The sequence below is a fragment of the Cricetulus griseus genome, chromosome 4 (genome assembly GCF_003668045.3).
Source record: "Cricetulus griseus strain 17A/GY chromosome 4, alternate assembly CriGri-PICRH-1.0, whole genome shotgun sequence".
NCBI lineage: Eukaryota > Metazoa > Chordata > Mammalia > Rodentia > Cricetidae > Cricetulus > Cricetulus griseus.
In genome coordinates, this window is record NC_048597.1 from 102768756 (window position 1) to 102790593 (window position 21838).

General features: G+C 44.9%; 1 protein-coding gene across 10 annotated transcripts in view; it reads right to left on the minus strand.

Moving 5' to 3' along the window:
* Positions 1-21838, minus strand: part of Kdm2b (lysine demethylase 2B) — a 121967-nt gene that overhangs the window by 97817 nt on the left and 2312 nt on the right. For all 10 annotated transcript variants that reach the window (XM_027414021.2, XM_027414013.2, XM_027414022.2 and 7 more), the window contains exons 3-4: positions 19447-19525; positions 17662-17708 (exon numbers count right to left, since the gene is read on the minus strand). In XM_027414021.2, the coding sequence (XP_027269822.1) occupies positions 17662-17708; positions 19447-19525 (126 nt within the window). The remainder of the gene's footprint in view (positions 1-17661; positions 17709-19446; positions 19526-21838) is intronic.

Below are 21838 nucleotides of genomic sequence, written 5' to 3' on the forward strand. Positions count from 1 at the left end.
TCTTATCTGTTGGATTCAAGGTCTGGTTTTCACAGCAACCCTGAAGGAAAGCAAGACTGACTGTTTTATAGATGAGAGAAGCATGGCCATACATGGAGCAATGACTGGTGTCCCCTGGAACATGCTCTTTCTATCCATTATCACTGTTGCCATTTGCTGAGCCTGTCAGCACAGGCACACCCCCCCTCCACGGGAATTTTCATGCCCACTGCTCTGTGAGGCAGAACTCCAATTATCCTTACTGGACGCAAGAGAGACTGGACACTTGGACAGCTAACTTGCCCAAGCATGCCCAGTCAGTACACAGAGCTGGGTTTTGAAACTAATTGAAGGCCACACCAGAATCCGGGCTCTAGTGCCGCCTCTGCAATGCTGTGTATTTTGATCACATGCCAAGGTCCAAAAGGATTACCCTGCCTTCAACAATTCCAGTTTTCAATGGCTGGTTGCAGCCCTAAAGATACTAGGAAGTGGACCCAAGCTAAAGCCACTTTGTGTTTACACTGGGAAGGTGCATATCCACCAGGGGGCATCCCTGGTCTTTGCTGAAGATTCAGACCACACTTAACACAGGCTAGATTCTTCTTTAACAGCCAAAGGGCCTAGAACAAGGGGGATTCTTAAAGGTTATCTGAGAGTCCCACATGAGAGAGAACCTGCTATTGACACCCGCAAATTCTCTTCTCCTTGGGCGGACTCCCATTCTGTGCACCTCTCTACCATAAGGATCCAGTTCCTGGGTATTTGCTGGGCAGCAGGAAAAGGGATACAAAGTATTAGCTTTGGATCCCCAGGGACTGATGCTCATCCAGCCAAGCTGAGACACTGAATATGAAAGTGATACAGACATACAAGGAGGCAAGACACTCATACACATTAAATAAATAAATAATGAACAAATAAAACACAGGGCTACATAGAGAGACCCTACCTCAAATACAATCAACGCTGGGTGTGGTAGTGTATACCTTTAATCTAAGTACTTGGGAGGCAGAGTCAGGCAGACCTCTGAATTCCAGGACAGCCAAAGCTACATAGAGAAATCCTATCTGAAAAAAAAAACAACAACAAAATCAAAGCAATACAATATGCAATTCTCAAAGAATTAGTAGAAGTCTTCTTACTTAGAACTACCCGTTGAGCCAGGTGGATCTCTGTGAGTATGAGACCCGCCTGGTCTATGTAGGGAGTTCCAGGACAGCCAGGACTACATAGAAAGACTCAAAAAATAAACAAATAAATTACAAAACTTCACACTGAAAAGTATACAGAGTGGTATGTTACGTTTGATAAACTTCAAATACTGCAGATGAAGAAGACGTGGTTATAAATGAAGTAAGACTAATTACAGATGGATGACATTGGGCCAAGGTGATGGGTCCATGGGAGTTTATCCTCTTTGTCTTTCTTATTACAATTTTCAAGGGATGTAGTCGAATGGTGGAGTCCTTGTGTAGCATAACATTCTAGGACCGAGGATACAATTCAACGGTAAAGTGCCCTCTGCACATGTATAAGCCCCAGCTCAGCCTCACATTAAACAACTTTTTTCCCTGTGCTGGAAGATGGCTCAGTTGGTAAAGTTCTTGCAAGCATGAAAGCCTGAGTTCAGAGCTAGAACCCACACAGGGAAGAAAACAAAACAAAACAAAAAGCCAGGCATGACAGCCACACAGTGGCTTACAACCATCTAACAATCCTCTTCAGACCACAGGCACCACATACATGGTACACATACATACATGCAGTGAAAACTCATGCACATAAAAAAAAAAAAAAATGATAACAGATAATAAGCCCAGTATAGTGGTTCCTGCTTGTAATCTTAGATCCTAGTAGTGTGAGGGTAGAGACAGGCAAATTACTAGGACTAAATGACTGGCCAACCTTATCTACTTGACAAATTCCAGCAAATGAGAAACCCTATCTCAAAACAAAACAAAAACAAACGAACAAACAAAAAACCAACTGAGCTGGAGAGATGGCTCAGAGGTTAAGAGCACTGACTGCTCTTCCAGAGGTCCTGAGTTCAATTCCCAGCAACCACATGGTGGCTCACAACCATCTGTTATGAGATCTGGTGCCCTCTTCTGGTGTGCAGATATACATGGAAGCAGAATGTTGTATACATAATAAATAAAATCTTAAAAAAAAAAAAAAAAAAAAAAAGGAAGAAAACCCAGGGTGATCCTCTAGCCTCCACACACAATTCAAAACAAAGCACATATACAGATATAGAGGCACGCTCGCAAACACACACACACACACACACACACACACACACACACACACACAAAATCTGATCTGCAAGGCATAGTAGCTCACTTACGTAATCTCTACACTCAGGAGATTAAGGTAGGAAGATCGACACAAGTTCATGTCGGCTCAGGCTATAGAGCAAGACCCTGTATCAACAACAACAATCATAATAAAAGTAAAAAGAACAAGAAAAACAATAAATCAAACAAACAAAAATCCCAGCTGTAGCCGGGCAGTAGTGGTGCATGCCTTTAACCCCAGCATTCGGGAGGCAGAGGCAGGCAGATCTCTGTGAGTTAGAGGCCAGCCTGGTCTACAGAGTGAGTTCCAGGACAACCAGAACAACAAAGAGAAACCCTGTCTCAAGAAACAAAACAAAACAACAACAAAAATTCCAGCTGTACTTATTAGTTCTGTGGCTTCCAGGACTTATCAAACTCAAGACTTGCTGGGTATTTGTTCATAAAAATGAAGGCCCCTGATATTAATAGTGTAATACTATTGTCCTTGTCGGGGAGTGGTGACTCACGCCTTTAATCCCAGCACTCCGGAAGCAGAGGCACTCTGTGAGTTCAAGGCCAGCCTGGTCTTCAAAGAGAGTTTCAAGACAGTCTCCAAACCTACAGAGAAACCCTCTCTCTTATATAGCATCCAAGTCTGTTCAAAGAAAAGTTCTCCTTTTAACCACTAGTTTCACAGGCAATCACATGTTGTTGTTGTGTGTGTGCATTTATTTACTGGTGGAGCACACAAGATGACACTCATGTGTTAAGTCAGACCACAGTTGCAGTTCTCTCCTCACACCTTCTGGGTCCCAGAAATAGAACTCACAGTGTTGGCTTGGCGGCAGGTGCCTTTATCCCCTTAGCCATTGTTTCTTACCAGGAGCCACTAAGCCCAACCTGGGCTCTTTAATTCTGTGAAGGAGACAAAAAGATTGAGTCCCTAACCTCTTCCCATCCCAAGTGTCATGAGACACCTTGGAATACACCCAGGACACCTCTGGGCACCTGGGACAGTGCCAAGAGCCTTGGATAAGGTTATAGTCACATCAAATCGAAAAAACCCTACTCTAGGGCCCAGCTCCTGCCAGGGAAGGGCAGTAAGAAGTTGACTTTAACTTTGTTCCTTTACTAAAGAACTCTTTCTTCAAGAAGTATATGAGTCAGATCCATAAATTAAAAACAAACACCCCAGGTTTGTGTGGGACAAGGAAGACAGAGTCAGCACTTAAACCAAATTCCTGGGATTTCCCTCTGAAAACCACTAAGTCATCTGTGTAGGACTCTTTTAGGGCTGACACCTTACATTCAGCCTTCATGACTCAGCTCATTTCCCATCACTGTGACTAAGGGAAGTTGGAGTACACTAGGGGTAAAGAGGCTTGAGGGACCACTGGGAACAAGACAGCAATTAACTATTTTCCCAGGTTCACACTCAGATCTGGCACAATAGTTGAAGAACTGGGTCTCCAAGAAAAAGCCTCAGGGCTAGAAAGGGCAGTACCCCAAAGAGACAGAAAAGGCAGCTCAGTCACAAGTTAGTACCAGGTGACAAGGACAGGCTGCTACTGGAACCCAAGGACGACAGATCCACTTTATAGAACTGACCTCGGGTTCCCAAGTCAATGGATCCCAGGGGAATTTACCCACCTCAAACAATGCCCGGGGATCCTAAGTGGTCTAGCAATGCCAAGCTCTCCTTCCTATACCACGCTCTCCTACCTTTGCCCTCTCTCCCCTCCTCTGGGTATCATTGGCTCTCTGGGCTCACAGACTACACATGAATCCAACAGACTGCAGTGGCAGAAATAAATCCGTAGCCCAGTGGCCCCTGAGCTGAAGGCTCCATCAGTCAGCTCTGAGAGTCATGGGCTGACAGCCAGGAAGAGGCTGGTCAAAGTCACCTTGAAGCTAACAGGAAGCATACACACAAGCAATGACCCCAAATTCCCTGTGAGCCCCAGTCTTTAGAAGGGATGCAGATATGTTCCACATCACAGCTCAGAAACACCATTAATCACCAGAAGGCTTCAGAGCTGGATTTTATGCTGCCCCTAGAAGTCCCACATGGATAACATTTATCAGATGGGACATTAAGTGCAGGTTCGTACCCTCCCCTGTTTCAGTTTCCAACAGTGAGGCCTCAGGTTCCTCATCTGTAAAAGGGAAAGACTAGGAGCACCCCTCCTTCCCTGACAGAATTATCAACGGCATGTGCTAAGCCCAATAGTGGGGGCCCCACGAAGACTCTGTTCCAAACAGAAGGAAAGGAGAGCCAGGCCAGGGAGACACTGTAACTTGAGACAGGCCTCCCCAGATATGAAATGTGTGAAGTAAGATGGATGCAAAGACTGAATATCTTCTGGACACTCATCTTGACACCCGCAAATGACCTCCAGGGCTGTTCCCTGCCTCCAAGATTCTGCTTTCAAGAACAACAGACATAAGACCTAAATCCTAGGCAGGCCAGATGGCTCAGGGGTAAAGGAACTTGTTGCCAAACCATACAGTCTGAGTTCGATCCTTGGAACCCATATGATAGAAAGAACTGACTTGAGAAAACTGGCCTCTGACAACACCCATACACATACAAAATAAACTTTAAAGTGTTAAAAAAAATGGAAAAAAAAAACGACACAAACAAACAAACAAACCTGATCTAAATCTAATTTCCTGGCAAGGAAATCAGAGAAGTTACTCAAGCTAGTGACAAGGAAGCCTTTTGGATAACGGAGGCTGAGAGCCATCCGTAACACTTGTACAGAGGTTATGAAAACACCTTATGACAGTAATCTCAGCAGTTCAGAACTTGGGGCAAGAGGACTGCCACAAATTCAAGGCTATCCTTGGCTATGAGACCCTGTATCAAAAGGCAAAAAACAAACAAGCAACAAAAAAAAATCTTCTGTGTTCACACAGATATGCACACAATCGTGGCTCTTCCTCTCAATGGTTACTTGATCAGGGACAAACAATTGTGAAAACTCAGGTTTGTTTGTTTGTTTTTTTCTTTAGTTTTATTATGATAGGGTTTATATATAGGGAGTAATCACTCTTACCACTGAGGTATAACCACCAGTTTTGACTTTTATAAAACGCACACAAGGAGAGGTATAGCTCAGTGATAGAATGCTTGCCCAGCAAGTCTGAGGCACTGGGTTCAATTACCAAAACCAGGAAAAAGAAGATAGGGGAAGCCCTCGGCTCACACTATCTCTCTGACAGTGCCCAACTTATGGTCACTAAAGATGATTTTTTTTTTCTTTATGACAGTGTAAAAGAAAAACACATTGGGGGGGGGATACTTTGAATTCTGAGTTTTGACCTATTCTCAGGCAATCCAATACCCACTCAGCCCTGTGATCACGATGCTGAAGGGCTGGTACCCTACAGAGTGCTGTTGCTAGGCAGTGATGTTCAGGAGCAAAGATACTGTAAATGCATTGTAGAGTTATTTTCCTCTTACAGTGCTTTTATCAGTACACGACCCCACCGGACATCAAGAAGCACTTGGGTTTATTATCTAAGGAGCTACCCCTAAAAGACAGCGATTCAGGCTGGGAAAAAACAGTAGGAGGCTACATGTAGTTTCCCTGGAATCTGACTATGATTAGGGATTTAACTTCATAACAAATCTGTGAGATGGATGAAGATACAAGGGATGGAATCTGAAACCCCAACTTTTCTTGGGAGTCCTGAGTCTGAGTGCTCCTGCCTTCAGGCCCTCCCCGCCCATCATTTCTGTCCTTCTCAACAGCTGAGACCCTCCACAACTGCTCGTCCTATCTCGGCTTCTGTCTTGAGCTCAAATTTAATGGAGCTAGAACCAAACAAAACCTACACCCATAACTGAGTCACTTTTCCTCTGAGATCAAACAAAAGCCATTGTCTTCCACGCGCCGAAATTCAAGCCCACATCTGAAGCAGATGGCCACAGACCATCTGAGCAACTTAATGGGCAGAGAGCCAGTCCTCGTTTCTCATTTATGAACTGTGAAAGCAGGACTATAGGCAGGCTCACGACCTCTTCCCAGATTAAAACAGGAAAAAGATGGTGCTGGCAGAGGTAAAGCATTTGCCTAGTATCTTAGATTTCATCCTCAGCATATCAGATAATGAATTAATTAACAAATAGACAAATAGAAAGGAGCTAAACTAAAAAATTCTTAATACATTTATCAATGTGTGTGTGTGTGTGTGTGTGTGTGTGTGTGTGTGCGCGCGCGCGCGCACATGCGTGAGCACATGCACATGTGTCCACACCAAGTGGGTCCTGGGGATTGAACTCTGGCAGTTAAGTGCCTTTTACCCATCTTACCAAAGTACAATTTTAAACAAAGTTTGAAAGGCCACAAACAATCATGGTGCACGAGATGACAATTCCTGCAATCAAGAAACTAAAGTCAACAGAACTGAGAATTTGAGGCCAGCCTGGGATGGACAGTGCGACCTCTATCAAAAAAGGAAAGAAGTTGGGCTGGAGAGATGGCTCAGTCATTAAAGAAGCTGGTACTGTGGCACTCATCTTTAATCCCAGCACTGAAGGAGAGCCAGACAGGTCTCTGTGAGTTTGAGGCCAGCCTGATCTACAGAGTGACTTCCAAAACAGTAAGGGCTATATAGGGAACCTATCTCAAAAAAACTGAAAAAGGAGGTTAGAGAGATGGCTCAGTTGTTAAGAGCACTGGCTGCTCTTGTTCCAAATGTCCTGAGTTCAATTACCAGCAACCAAATGGTGGCTCACAACGATCTATAATGAGATCTGGTGCCCTCTTCTGGCCTACAGGTATACATGCAGGTAGAACACTGTATACTTAATAAGTAAATAAATAAATCTTAAAAGAAAGAAGAAAAGAAAAGAAGAGAAAGGGGAGGTTGGATAGATAGCTCATTGGTTAAGAAGATCCAAGTTCAATTCCCAGCATCAAATAGAGGCCACAACCCTCTGCATCTCCAATTCTGGAAATCTGATGCCCTCTACTGACCTCCTTGGGCACTGCAAATATGCATACAAATACAAGCAAACTACCCACACACCTAATTAAGAAAGAAAGAAAGAAAGAAAGAAAGAGAGAGAGAGAGAGAGAGAGAGAGAGAGAGAGAGAGAGAGAGAGAGAAAGGGGAAAGGAGGCTAGTGATAACCTATCTTTGATCCCGGCACTCAGGGACAGAGTCAGGCAGATTCTGTGGGTTCTATCCAGCCTGGTCTACATAGTGAATTCCAGGCCAGCCCACATAGTAAGATCATCTTTAAAAAAGCCTGGCGTTGGTGGTGCACACCTTTAATCCCAGAACTCAGGAGGCAGAGACAGGTGGCTCTCTGTGAGTTCAAGGCCAGCCTGGTCTACAGAGTTCCAGGACAGCCTCCAAAACTACAAAGAGAAACCCATCAAAAAAAAAAAAAAAAAAAAGGGGGGGGGGAGGAAAAAAAAATGAAAACAAGGAGCCACTCCCTGGTAGTTTAGTGGTTAAGATTTGGTGCTCTCACTGCCTTGGCCCGGGTTTGATTCCTGGTCAGGGAAGTGTGTTGTCTTTTGGGGGGGAGGGCCCTGCCCTAGATGATATGACAGACTTGGCAATCCCCCATGGTGGGCCTCACTCTCCCTGGGTAGTGGAGGGGGGATGGGGTGTGGGATTGGGGGGGAGGAAGAGGGGAGAGAGAGAGGGAGCTGGGATTGACATGTGAATCAGACTTGCTTCTAATTTAAATAAAAATAAATTTAAGGGCTGGCGATATGGCTCAGAGGTTAAGAGCACTGACTGTTCTTCCTATGGTCCTGAGTTCAATTCCCAGCAACCCCATGTGGCTCATAGCCATCCATTATGAGATCTGGTACCCTCTTCTGGTGTGCAGATATACATGGAAGCAGAGTGTTGTATACATAATAAATAAATAAAATCTTTTAAAAAAGTTCAAAAAATTAATTAATTAATAAAAAAAGAAAGAGGCAAGAGGATTAGCAGTTCAAAACGATCATGTGCTTCACAGTGAGTTCAAGGTTAATGTGGGCTACATGAGACTGTCCCAAATAATTATTTAATTTAATTGATATATATATATATATCAATTGAGCCCTAGGAGGTGGCTCAGTGGGTAAGAACACTTGCTCTGTAAGTGCAAGGACCCGAGTTCGAAACCCCAACACCCTTGTAAAATGCCAGTTATGTTGGTATAGACCTGTAGCCTCACCACTGATGGCAGATCCTGAAAGCTAGCTACTGATCCAGATTGGAGAAAATGGAGAGCTGCCAGTTCAGGAGAGAATTGTCTTAAGAAAAGGAAGAGACCAACAGAGCACCTGCCGTCCTGCTCTGGCCTCCAAATACTTAGTCCCATCCACACATGTGTACATAAGCCTTACTCACAGAATTAAAAAAAAAAAAAAAAGCCAATTACCTAGGAATAAGTCTAGTAAGAAATGGAGGTGTGGTGATTTATCTCTTCTCTTTTTATTGTGATGACTGATCTCATTGTCAATTTGATTGGACTGAGAAACATTTAAGAGATGAATGAAGTGCTCCTCTGCCTATACCTGCCAGGCTCCCTGGCTCCTGAGGGCTCTGGGGACTGGATGATTTAATCCACCAGAAAGCTGAAAGGACTATTGAGAAGTGAAAGAACCGAGGAAGGTGGGCCTGCCTGGAAGACAGGGTAAGTAGAGCCCGTTCCTGGGAACTGTACATTGCCAAGGCCCCTTCCTTGATAGTCACATCCTGCTTCCAATCCAACATGAGGTCAAAAGCCCCCAACACACAGACCCCACCCCCACCCATTTCCTACCAAACACCCAGTTATCCGGCCATCGATTGAATCCTCTGAAACTATGAACCAAACTGAGTCTTTCCCCCTGGAGATATACCCTCAGATATTTTGGTCACAGCTACAGAAAAGTAACTAACTTAGAAAATTCAATGTTAGAAAAGCCCTTTTCCCATTTTTTTGTTTGTTTAAAAAATTTTAGATGTATTTACTTAATTTTATGTTGTATCTTGCCTGGTGCCCAGAGAGATTAAAAAAAAAAAAAAAAAAAAGAGGGCATCAGATTTGTGACCAGAGTTCTGGATGGTTGTGAGCTACCAAGTGGATGCTTGGAACCAAACCCAAGTCCTCTGCAAGAGCAACAACTGCTCTTAGCCACTGAGCCATTTCTCCAGCCCGAAACTTTTCTTTATAATAGGGTTTAATTTGTCTCGGCATCTATTTGTTTGTTTATTTACTTATTTATTTGGAGACAGGTTTTCAATATGTAGCCTTGGCTGGCCTGGAACTCACTCTGTAAACTAGGGTTGCCTCAAACTCATTGAGATCTACCTATCTCTGCCTACCAAGTTCTGGGACTAAAGGCATGCCCACTACTCCCCAAATATAAATGTTTTTTTTTTTTTTTTTTTTTTTTTTTTTTTTTTTTTTTTAGGTAGCCTGGGCTGACCTGGAATTTTCAATCCCCCTGCCTCAGCCTTCTGCAGTGCTGGGATTACAGAGTGTGCATCACTACACCCTACCTCATCTTTGGCCAAAATATCAACAAGATAACTCTAAATGTCAGACACAGAGAGCCAGGCTGTGTACAGTTCAATGGTGAAGAGTTTGCCAAGCATGAGGAGATCCTGGGTTGATCCTCACATGCAAAATAAGCAAAATTAATATGGGACTGCAAAGGGTGATGAGCCAAAGCCATCTCGAAAAAGAACAAAAGAGCGGGGTGTGATGACACATTTCTGTAATCTCAGCAGTTACGATGGGGCAGGAGGATCACCATCAGCTCAGAAACTACTAAATAGTGAGTTGAAGATCAACCTGGATACAAAATGAGATCCTATCTCAAAAAAGCAAAAGCAAAAATAAACAAAAAAATAAACCACCACAAACAGGCTGGTAAGCAAGATGGCTCAGAGGGAAAAGAGGCTTGCTACTAAGCCTGATGTCCTAAGTTCACTCTCCAGGACCCACACAGTGGAAGGAAAGAACTGATTCCCAGCAAGTCATCTTGACATGCACATACTCCCCTGGGCATTCTCAAGCCCAAACACACACAATAAATAATAACTGTATGTAAAATAATTAAATAGACAAAAAAAGTAGAAAGATTATAATATAGTAAGTCCTATTACAAAGTTACCAAGACAGTGTGACATTTCGGATTCAGTATAGACTGGCCAAAGGAACAGATTCATGTGCCTAGAAATAGACCCCAACAAACAAACACTGGCATCTTATGCTGCTGGTACTACTGTGGAGAAAGGCTACCTTTTACCCACATGGATTTTTTTTTTTCTTTTTTCTTCTTTGGTTTTTTGAGACAGGGTTTCTCTGTGGCTTTGGAGGCTGTCCTAGAACTAGCTCTTGTAGACCAGGCTGGTCTCAAACTCACAGAGATCTGCCTGCCTCTGGCTCCCAAGTGCTGGGACTAAAGGCATGCACCAGCACCGCCGGATTTTTTTTTTAAAAAGGATCTTGACCCCTCTCTTTTACCGAACACAAAAATTAATTGCAGATGAAGCTGAGATCTAAATGTGTAAGTCAATAAGAAGCTTTTCAGAGGAAAAAAAAAAAAAGCTTTGGGGCTCTGTGGCAGTGTCTGGAGTCCCAGCTCCTTGGGAGATGACAGCAGATCACTTGAACCCAGCTAGAGTCTTGGAGCCAGCCTTAGCAATATAGCAAGACCTGAAGACTTCATCTCAAACAACACAAAATAAAACCAATTGTATTTATATTTTTAAGACAGGGTCACACTATTCAGCCCTGGATGACCTAGAACTCACTATGTAGATCAGGCTGACCTGGAACTCAGAGATCCACCTGCGGACACCTCTTGAGCATTAGGATTTTTGTTTTGAAAGACCCCTGCCCCTTAGCCCTTTCTTTCTCAAGTTTGTCTCCTCCTCCTCCTGTCGGCGGCTTCCCCGATCCCCACCCCCAGCAGCCTCCACTTCCCCCGCCACCTGCCGCACGCCCGGCCCGAGAACGAGCACCAGGTGAGCTGGCCTGGAGCCCTGCCCCTGAGCCCCCACCGGATGAGAAACACTCCATCCCAAGGTCTCCGCCCCCAAGGTCAGCCATCTGGACGCAGAGGGGGGGGGGAATTGAGTCTGTTGTACCAGACACCAGACCTTGAGAATATGCTGATCTGGAATGGCTCTGTGTCTCATTTGAACCATCCAATAGAAATGATTCTGTATTTCGCCTCATTTGAAAGACTCTGTGTTTCACCTCATTTGAATAATCCTGTATAGCGCCTCATTTACATTGACCAATGGGAATAGCTCTGTACAATGCCTCATTAGAATTATCCAATAGAATCCCTGCTTCTAGCTTGCGCCTTTTTCCCTATATAAGGACCCCTTTCCCTTGGCTCGGGGCGCTTGGCCTCACAGAAGCTAAGTCGCCCGGGTACCCGTATCTCCAATAAAGCCTCTTGCGGTTTTGCATCCAAGTTCGTGGTCTCGCTGATTCCTGGTGCGGGTCTCCTTCTACGAAAGTACCTCTTCGGGGGTCTTTCAGTTTGTTTTTTGAGACAGGGTTTCTTTGTGTATCTTTGGAGCCTGTCCTAGAACTTGCTCTGGCCTCAAACTCACAAAGATCTGCCTGACTCTGCCTCCCGAGTGCTTCTATTAAAGGCGTGCGCCAACACAGCCAGGCAGAGCATTGGGATTTTAAAATCATGTGCCACCACAACTAGCCAAAACATCATTTTAACTATGTAAAAAGACAATACAGCTAGACAGAGTCTGGCAGATTCTGTGAGTTCAAGGCCAGCTTGGTCTGCAGATTGAGTTCCAGGAAAGGCTGCAAAGCTATATAGAGAAACCCTGCCTTGAAAACAACTAAAAAGACCATACAATGGGCTCAATGGAACCTGCCTAATAATCTCAGCATTTGAGAGGCTGAAACAGGAGCATCATGAAGCTGAGGCCAGCCTAGACTACACAAGACCTTGTCTCAACAAGATAATACAAGCGAGGAAAATTTTAAAATATTGTGCAGGGCACATAAACACGTGTCTGTAATTAGGAGACTGAGACAGTGGAATTCCAAGTTCAAGGCCTTGCATACCTGTGGTAACATAGACGAAATGAGAATGAAAAGGCCGGCTATGGAAGAGGGAACAACTAAAACCAGAACACAGCTGCATACCCAACTGTCTCCAAATGCTAGGACTACAGGCGTGAGTCATTCATTACACAGAGCCTTTAGCCTAGCAGTTACCAGACTACCGGGCAATCAATATCATAAATAAATCAATTGTGAAGATCATAAATAAATCAATTGTAAAGTATTTACTTAATGGAAAACCATACAGCAGTGAAATGAATATATGATCACACACAATAAATAATATGAACTGCCTAAGCTGAGTAAAAGAAGTCAACAGCACCAGGTGGCAGTGGCGCACGCCTTTAATCACAGCAATCCAGAGGCAGAGGCAGGCGGATCTCTGTGAGTTCAAGGCCAGTCTGGTCTCCAGTCTCCAGAGCGAGTGCCAGGATAGGCTCCAAAACTACAGAGAAACCCTGTCTTGAAAAAACAAAACAAACAAACAAACAATAAATAAATAAATAAATGTTTAAGTAGAATATAGAAAAGGAAACTTTCTATTTCTTATTTTATTTTTAAAGGCAGGTCACTGAAGACAATGACGCAGGCTTACAGTCACAGAGACTTGGAAAGCTAAGGAGGAATTCTTGAGCCCAAAAGTTCAAGAGCAGCCTGGAAAATATACTGAGATCCATTTCTAATATTTTTTTTTTCAGTTTTTCGAGACAAGGTTTCTCTGCGGCTTTGGAGGCTGTCCTGGAACTAGTTCTTGTAGACCAGGCTGGTCTCGAACTCACAGAGATCTACCTGCCTCTGGCTCCTGAGTGCTGGGACTAAAGGCCTGCATCACCAACACCCAGCAGCTTTTTTTTTTTTTTTTTTTTTTTTTTTTTTTTTTTTGAGATCCATTTCTATAAACAAAAGACAGGGCTCAAGCCAGGAGCAGATGGCCAGTAGACAAAAGCTTGATTTTAAAACAGTAGAGGCGTAGAGGCGTCTACAGCCAGAGTTGTAGCCTGAACAGCTGGTCATGCCTCCCCACACCTTTTTGTCTTTTTCTTTTTTGGCGTGTGTGTGTGTGTGTGTGTGTGTGTGTGTGTGTGTGTGTGTGTGTGTGTGTATGTGTGTGTGTGTGTGTGTTGTTATGAGTGTGTGTGTAGATTCATAGGTAGAGGCCACAGGGTGACATCACATATCTGCCTCAGTTACTCCATACCATTCATAGAGAGATGTGGTATCTCATCTGAACCGGTTTGTTTAGTTTAGCTACCCAGTTTATCTCAGAGACCCTCAACAGTCTGGAAGACTGGGGTTACAGATAGGTTCCACACTTGCTCAGCACTGTCATGGGTGCTGGGATCCAGACTCAGATCCTTATTTTTCCATAGCTTTATTAACTGAGCCATGTTCCCAACCTCCTCCACTCCCGGATTTGGTTGGCCAGACACCCCGGCAGTGCTCTCTTAGCAGAAGGCTAATGTTAGGAACATGGCTCTGTCTCTGAGAAACCCTGGAGAACAGTTGTTCCCCCACTCTCAGGTCGACCAGGACTGGCAGGCCCTGGGGCTTACTGTCCTGAGCTACCAGCTTCAGGGTTGGCATGGTGCTACAGTATCTGCCATCACAGAGACATGACATGGACACGGCTGAGGGCAGTCAAGAAGGAGGACCCTGTGGTGGCCAGGTGTCAGCCTGGGACTGCTGATTCTGGTTTTACCTTTATAAGGGCAGGAAGTGGCCAAAAATAAGTCAGGAAAAGGAAGCAAAGAGAAATAGAAAAGAGAAAAGAAGGCAAGGGCCAGAGAGCCAGCTCTGCTTGCCACCTAGCCCGAGGCAAGAGGCAACCTCTTAAGATAAGTTCCTCTCGGGACAGTTTTAAAACACGGAGGTCTCTGTGTGTCCGAAGGTTACAGCCTGGATATATTACATAAGCCAGCTATTCTGTTCTGCTTAAGGCAGCCTGAGTTACATTTGTCACCTCTGACAATTATGTCATTTATGAAAGCCTATCACCACCCTCCAGAGACCACACGAACAACTGTCATACCCCAGGAGAGTTGCAGCCAAACATCAGTCAGTGTCCAAGCTCCTCACATGTTCCTGAAGCATTTACATACATACATAGGATGGCCCCAGACATGCTAAGAGAGCTAGGCATGACTCCTCGTACGGATCATCCCAACATCTAGGAGGCTGAGGCGGAAGGATTAAGGTGAGCTGAAGGCCGGGCTACAGGGTAAGACCTTGTACTCAAAGAGTACTGGCAGAGATGGAAGCCGGTTAGCTAGCCCTGCTTTACTGGTCAACATACAACTCTAGTCTAGCAAGGACGTTGGAACCATCTAATTGGGCCTTCCTGCTTCCACCTGGAGATGCATGAGGCCCAAGTGAAAGAAGCAGCAGCCTGGATGCAATCAGAGCATAATATACCTACAAAAGTATAGGAAAGTCCAGACGGGCAACATTATTTAAGAGAGCTGAAGCCAGACATAATAACAGTACATGTCTATAATCTCAACACTTGGAAGCAGGAGAACCGTGGTGAATTCAAGGCCAGCCTTGGTTACCCACTTAAGATCTTGTCTTAAAAACTTAAAAATTAAAAATTGTCTGATATGCCATAGCCAGCTGCCTTCATCTTCCACATGTGTATTTTGTATAAATTTCAATCCAACCACTCTAATCCATATCCACTGACATGGCCACCATCAAAAACACAGATGCGGGAGCTGAAGAAACGGCTCAGCAGTTAAGAGCACTGCTCTTCCAGAGGACTCCGTTCTTAGCACTCACATGGCTGGCAGCTCACAACTGTCTGTAACTCCAGTTCCAGGAGATCTGACACCTTAACATCAATGCACAGAAAATAAATTTAAAAAACAAAACAAAAGCAAAACACAGATGGCGTGTGGCAGCACACACCTGAAATAAGGTTGAGGCAGGAGAATGGCAAGTTCTAGACCAGCCTGGACTTTATAACGAGACCTTGTTATAAAGTTATAACAAAACTAAATAAACAAGAAAATACCTAGAGCCAAAAGCAATAAACAAAACCGACCATATAAGCCTAAGTATGGAGGAGCAGCAATTTGGACGCCCATATAGACGGACGCCAATAAAAGATATACTTGATGGAGGAATAGGTTGGCAGTTAACGTTTAGTTAGTCACCTTATACTTTGTATGAGTGTCTCCCAAAAGTTCACATGTTGGAAACTCAGTATCTCAGTATCCAGGGTAGGAAGTGGGGCCTACTGGGAGGTATTTGCCTCTTAAGGGTGGAACCCTTAGGAATGGACAAATGTCTCCAGGGACTGAATTAGTTACCATGATAGGAGGCTGCTATAAGGCAAGATATTCTTCATGTTTTGCACACCCCAGCTTGGTCCTTCTCTTTCTGCCATGAGTTGAAGCAGCACATACTAAACAGAAGCCTACACTATGCTGTTGGACTTAACAGTCTCAAAAACATGAACCAGCTGGGTGGATCTCTGTGAATTTGAGGCCAGCCTGGTCTACAGAGTTCCGGGACAGGCTCCAAAGCTACAGAGAAACCCTGTCTCGAAAAACAAACAAAAACCCACGAACCAAAATAAACCACTTCTCTGTAAATTACTCAGTCAGGTAGTCTGTCACGATAATAGAAAAGATACAAAGACACCCTAAGACCCAGCAGTTTCACTCCTAAGACTCAAGAGAAATGGGTACTCATAAAAACTCGTACATAAATATTCATTTCATTATTCATAGCAGCTAAAATGTTGAAAGCCTGGCGGTGGTGGCGCACGCCTTTAGTCCCAGCACTCGGGAGCCAGAGGCAGGTGGATCTCTGTGAGTCCGAGACCAACCTGGTCTCCAGAGCGAGTGCCAGGATAGGCTGCAGAGCTACACAGAGAAATCCTGTCTCGAAACACACACACACACACACACACAAAAAAAAAAAAAAAAACCCACTCAACTGTATACTTTAAATAAGATGTTACATGAATTTTATTTTAACTAACTAACAACAAAAAAGAATATAGCCCAGTTAGTAAGAAAACTTGGCGCTGGCAAGTGTGAGGGCCTTGGTTTAATCTCCAGTGTCATAAATTCATTAATTAACTAGCTAATTAATGAATTTAATTAGTAATTTAATTAATTAATTTAAAAATACCAAAACCACCTAAGAAAATAAATCAATAGGTTCACCCTAGTTTTCAGCTCCCCCAGGCTTCTCATCATACTAAACAGCCAAACCCAACCTTCCCTGGGGGACGGAGGCTCCGATGACCAGGCCCTGAGGCCTCTGCCAGCTCTTCTACCACTTCTCCTTTATCCTTTAAGTTGCGATTCAAGCTTGTCCCTCTGGCCTTTGCCCTAGATCACCTCACAGCTTAGACTACTCTTTTCCATAGTTGGCTCTTAAAAATAAATAAACATTTTTTTTTAATGTCTTTGTGTATGCATGCAGGTGCCTACAGAGGCCAGAAGAGGGTGTCAAATCCTGTGGTGCTGGAGTTATGGGTGGTTGTAAGCAACCTGATGTGTGCTGAGAAACAAATTCAGGCCATCTGGAAGAGCAACACCTGATTTTACTACTGAGCCATCATCTCTCCAGGCCCCCAGAGTTGACTGTTACCACTCAGGTATCTGTTCAAATGCCTTGTCTTAGCCCGAGACGTCTACCAGGACGACCCTGTCTACGTCCTACCCACCCTGCTTTATTTCTTCAAAGTCCTTTCAAATACTGGAAAAATATGTGATCAACTTCTTTTACAGCCTGTTGTCCTAGTAAAGAGGGCAGGGACCTTGTTATTTATGTTCTCAGTCTACCATATAGGCAAGAAATGGTTTTCTAGAAAGAATGGAGTATTGAAGGACTTTCTCTGCCATCTGAAATACCACCTGGTGGAAGGTTGAGAGAGCTAAGCACAGCTGGACCCCACCGGCTCTCGGAGAGTTAACAAGCATTTGCTGAACAAGAGTGGCAAGCCCCGCCCTAGGCCTGTCTAGAACCCTGAGGAAGCAGGAGGCATAAGCCTTCCCCCTTGAACATATAAAAGTCTTTTAGGGGTCATGAAGCACCCACTGTTTACCCAGCAACCTACAAACAAACACAAAGGACAGATCTGACATTGCATTGCTGACGCCTGAGATAGAGACTGGGTCCAAGTCACGTCAAAGAAACTGCTGGCAAACAGCCTCTGATATAGCTTCTCAGGACTTCCAAATCTGACCTGTTCTCCAGAATCAGACAGTTGCAGCTTACACCTGCTCCAACCTCCTCCAGGGCGGACATTCTTTCCTGAGGCAGCTGTAAGTCTAAACCAGCAGGTAGTAAACCCCGCCCTTCCCTTCTCTTGCCCCACTGTGCAGCACTTACCCACAAGGAGTTTGACGTCTCTGACTGTGAAATCAGGGTCTGGCATCCTAGAGAAAGACAAGCATGAACGTTGGGTTACAAAAGAAATAAAAAGGGGCTGGAGAGATGCCTCATTGGTTAAGAGTAGTGGCTGATCTTCCGGAGGTCCAGGGTTCAATTCCCAGCACCCACATCGAAGCTCACAACTCCAGTTCCAGGGTTTCTGACACCCTCACATGGACATATATGTAGGCAAAATGCCAATGAACACAAAATGAAAATAAAATAGACAAAATAGCCCACAGAGTTAGACTCTACCCTGAGCCCAGGGGCAAGCTATTTTCCCAAAAGGGGTTCCTTGTTCCACACTGGGGAATATGAGATACCCCAGAGGGCAAACCTGGTTAAAGCAGGTAAGCACCTAGAGAGAGGTCACCCAGAATCATGAAGTATGCTCCCTACTATAAGAGAAAGACCAAAGCTGAGCCTCAGGAAAGTATGGGACGTTGTTGGCCAACTCTACAGCATGGAAAACTGAAGCATGATGTCAAGGATCAAATACCTGCTTTAATTTAGGGTATGTCTCTCTCTCTCTAGAAAATACTTAGAAGCTTAGGTAATTCCAGCACTCGGGAGGCAAAGGCAGGCCAATCTCTGTGAGTACCAGACCAGCCTGTTCTACAGAGGGAGAGTTCCAGGGCAGCCAAGGCTACACCGGGGGTGGGGGTGAGGGGTGTCCATACAGAGTTCAGGCCAACTTTGATTATACTACAAGAAACTATTTTAAATACATAAATAAAGTCAGAGTCAGAAAAGAGTACATCATGCCTTTATGGACTGTGGCATACGACCACAATCCCAGCATCTAGGAAGTCAAAGCAGGAGGCACAGGAGTTCAAGGTCATTCTTTACCATGTAGTTAAGTATGAGGCCAGCCTGGGCTCTCAAAACACAAAAACAAAACAAAACAAAATAAAAGAGCTACTGAAAGGCATACATGGTGTCACATGCCTTTAATCCCAGCACTCAGAAAGAGGCAGGAAGATCTCTGAGTCTGAGGCAGCCTGGTCTACATAGCAAGCTCCAGGCCAGCCATGACTACATAGTGAAGACAAGGTTGAAAGTCTCATGCCTCTGGTAGGAACATACATGAACAAGCCTGGCAATAATAGATGCTGGAGAGGGAGGTGGCCTATCCTTTCCTATCCCTGCCCAAGGAGTGGAACCTGTTCTTCCAGCCTGCTTCCCCTCTCCCCAACCCAGAACACTGGCAATTCTCCTCCAGAATATAAGATAGACAGGCAGCAGGGAATGGGGGAGGGAACACACACACCCTTCCTAGAAGGGGGCCCATTTTCTACATATGGGGAACATGTTGAGAAAACATGCATTCTGATGCCCCAGTCAGGCTCAGAGGATGGTCAGTCCCTTCACTACCCACACTGATTTAAGGAGGAGGGGAACAATTCTCAGTAGGAAGTTGTTTCGTGGGACCAGGACAGACCAGAAGGCAGTGGGAAATCCATCACTGCTTCAATGACCAGGACAGACAGACTAGATGGGGACGGAGGAAATCCATTACTGTTTAAATGCCCTAGGACTTCTCTTCCCAATTCCTGAAAAAGATCATTTTTGGACAGTTTTTCTCCTTGGGCAGGTCTTGAACACGGAGAAGCAGCTGTTCTCAGATTTTAGGAAAAGATCCTTCTGAAAGTGGTGAGAAGAAGGCAGGAGAACCCATCCCAAAGAGAAATTGTGACAGACAGGAGGAAGATCAGGGAACCAGGGGTTAATTTAGCAACTTACTTGATTCCTAGTCCATCCTTGTCTCGAAAAACCAGGGGAACCCTGAGAGCTTCTCTCTGTACGTACTCATAGTTAAAATCTGTTTGGATATTTGAATTAAAAACAATTATTTGGTTAAGTTGTTGAGGAGCAAATGAACCACAACCTATTCGTGAGATGGAAAAAAAAAAAAAAGGCATAGATATAGGTACCAGCTAGATGGTTAAAACAAAGAAACAAACAAAATAACCCTCTGGAAAAATAAGAATATAGATAAGGCAAAGCCAAGCAATATCCCTCTGTCAGCTCCTCTGTCTATTCATTCTCTGCATGCCCCACGGGTCCCAACTTGTCAATGAACAGCCCAAGGCCAGCCAGGGCTGGGAGGAGACTTATCAAGAACTCTATACTGAAAACTCACCAGCTACTGTTGAGAAATAGGGCCAAACACATCCCAGGAGCAGTTGAGATAGAAAAGGGACACTAAACCAAAGCATGCTACCTGGTAGGATCTGAAGTCCCATGGAGACCAGGGAGGAGGGTTCTCATTGTAACTGAACATCAGTGAAAATCTTATTGTAATATCCTGCATAGTGAAGGGGCGTGGGGAAGGCTGGTTTCCCTGGAAACTATGTATTTGGTGCCAAAATAACTAGGGAACTGGGCACAGCTTTGTTTTCTTCCTATAGTGAAATTCTGCTGGAGCCCATCATAATACTTGCTTCAACTGGATAACCAGGAGGGACAGGCTAGTGAACTGTGAAGACAGAGCACAGGAGCCCACCCCACCCCAATTTTTTTTTTCACCAGGCAGTTTTCTATTTGTAGTTTGCATGGTACAGACTCCCCCACCCACAATATCCTATCCAAAGCACATCAGCCTTTGCCTTATTCTTTCCTTCCTCAATTCCCAAGCCGGTGGCTCTGACCCAACCATACCCCTGACAATGGAGGTGAGGGGTGCTGAGACACAATCCCCTTTTCTCTCAAATCAGCTGACTAATACAAGGCACCAAGAGCACAGGTCCTCTCCCATCTGGTCAGAAAGGAGAAAGACAAGAGTCCTGGAGCCACTGAAGCCTCAGCCCCAGGGAAACAGTTCACCAGGGCAGCCTTGGGGGAGGAGGAGGCCAGAGCCGAAGAGAGAGAACAAAACCCAGAGCCGGGAAAGCCCTGACCCCAGAGGCTCAGATCCCCAGGGGCTCCCAGTGAATGGGGATTCCTCGGGATTTAAAGGAAGAGAAGTTTGAGAAGCTTCTATTTTGAATCCATGCTTAGGGTTCCTTCTGCATTTCAGCTCCTCCCTCCAGGTTTGGGGCCAGATCTGAATTAACAAGCAAACCCCTATGGCCCCCTCCTCTGAAAGGAGCCAGGACGGCAGCTAGAAGGATGCCCTTTAGAGCTCCCTAGATGGTAACCTTCCCAGCCCACACACCCCCAACTCCCCACCCACCCCCACAGTTTCAGCTTCCACAAATGGGCCTGAGAAAAAGCTCCCAAATCCTGGCCTGAGGATTCCTGACAAATGACTAGGAAGAGTTTGCATACTGTTTTCTCATAGGCTCTGCCAAAGCTCAGGAAAGTGGTGGAAAAGGAGGAGAATTAAAAGCCCATTTACACAGAGAAAATATAAATGCAGATGGGACTGGGCACCCTGCTTTTGGGTAAAATTTCTTAGGAAAAAATCCCCCCCCCCTCTCCTAACTCCACCAGAGCCCCAGGAGGCAATGAGCACAAAAGAGAAACTTCAAAAATGCAAAGCCGGGACAGTCTCCTCTAGGGCTAACTCTAGGCCTCAGCCACTCAACCAGAACCTGGAGGAGGGAGGCACTTCCCCTGCTGTCAACTCACTGAGAGGACAGGGGTTTCCAAGGGGGATGGGGAAACACAAAATGTAAAATGAGTAATTGAAAGGAAACTTTAAAAACAAAAAACAAACAACAACACCAAAAACAAAAAACAAAAAACCAAACACCTTAGGAAAGCCTGGGTAAGCAAGGGCTGCTCCCAAAGCCAAGATAGATTCTGGGACCAGGGTCCACAAAGGACCCCCAGGATGGTGGCTGGGGTGCTTCAGGGCTCCTAAAGCCTCAACTCACACAGGAGCATCACCGGACACATCTAAGAAACACCCCCAGCCACAGTAAGTAGGAGAGTCAGGGAGAAACCCAAGGCCAAGAAGTCCCTCCTAAACCGGAGCTTGCTCAACTTCTACTCTACAATGGGAAGGGCAGAGCACACAGCTCTCATCTCAGGCATGGAAAAAAGACCGTATCCAGAGAGGTACCTAAGTCTTACATTCAAGCTGCCCAGGAACAGGGATTTTATCTTTAGGCCTGATCGGGTAATTCATCACGTCTCTAACCTAGACCCCACTATTCAGACTGTCAACGGTTGTAGTGCTGAAGCCTCA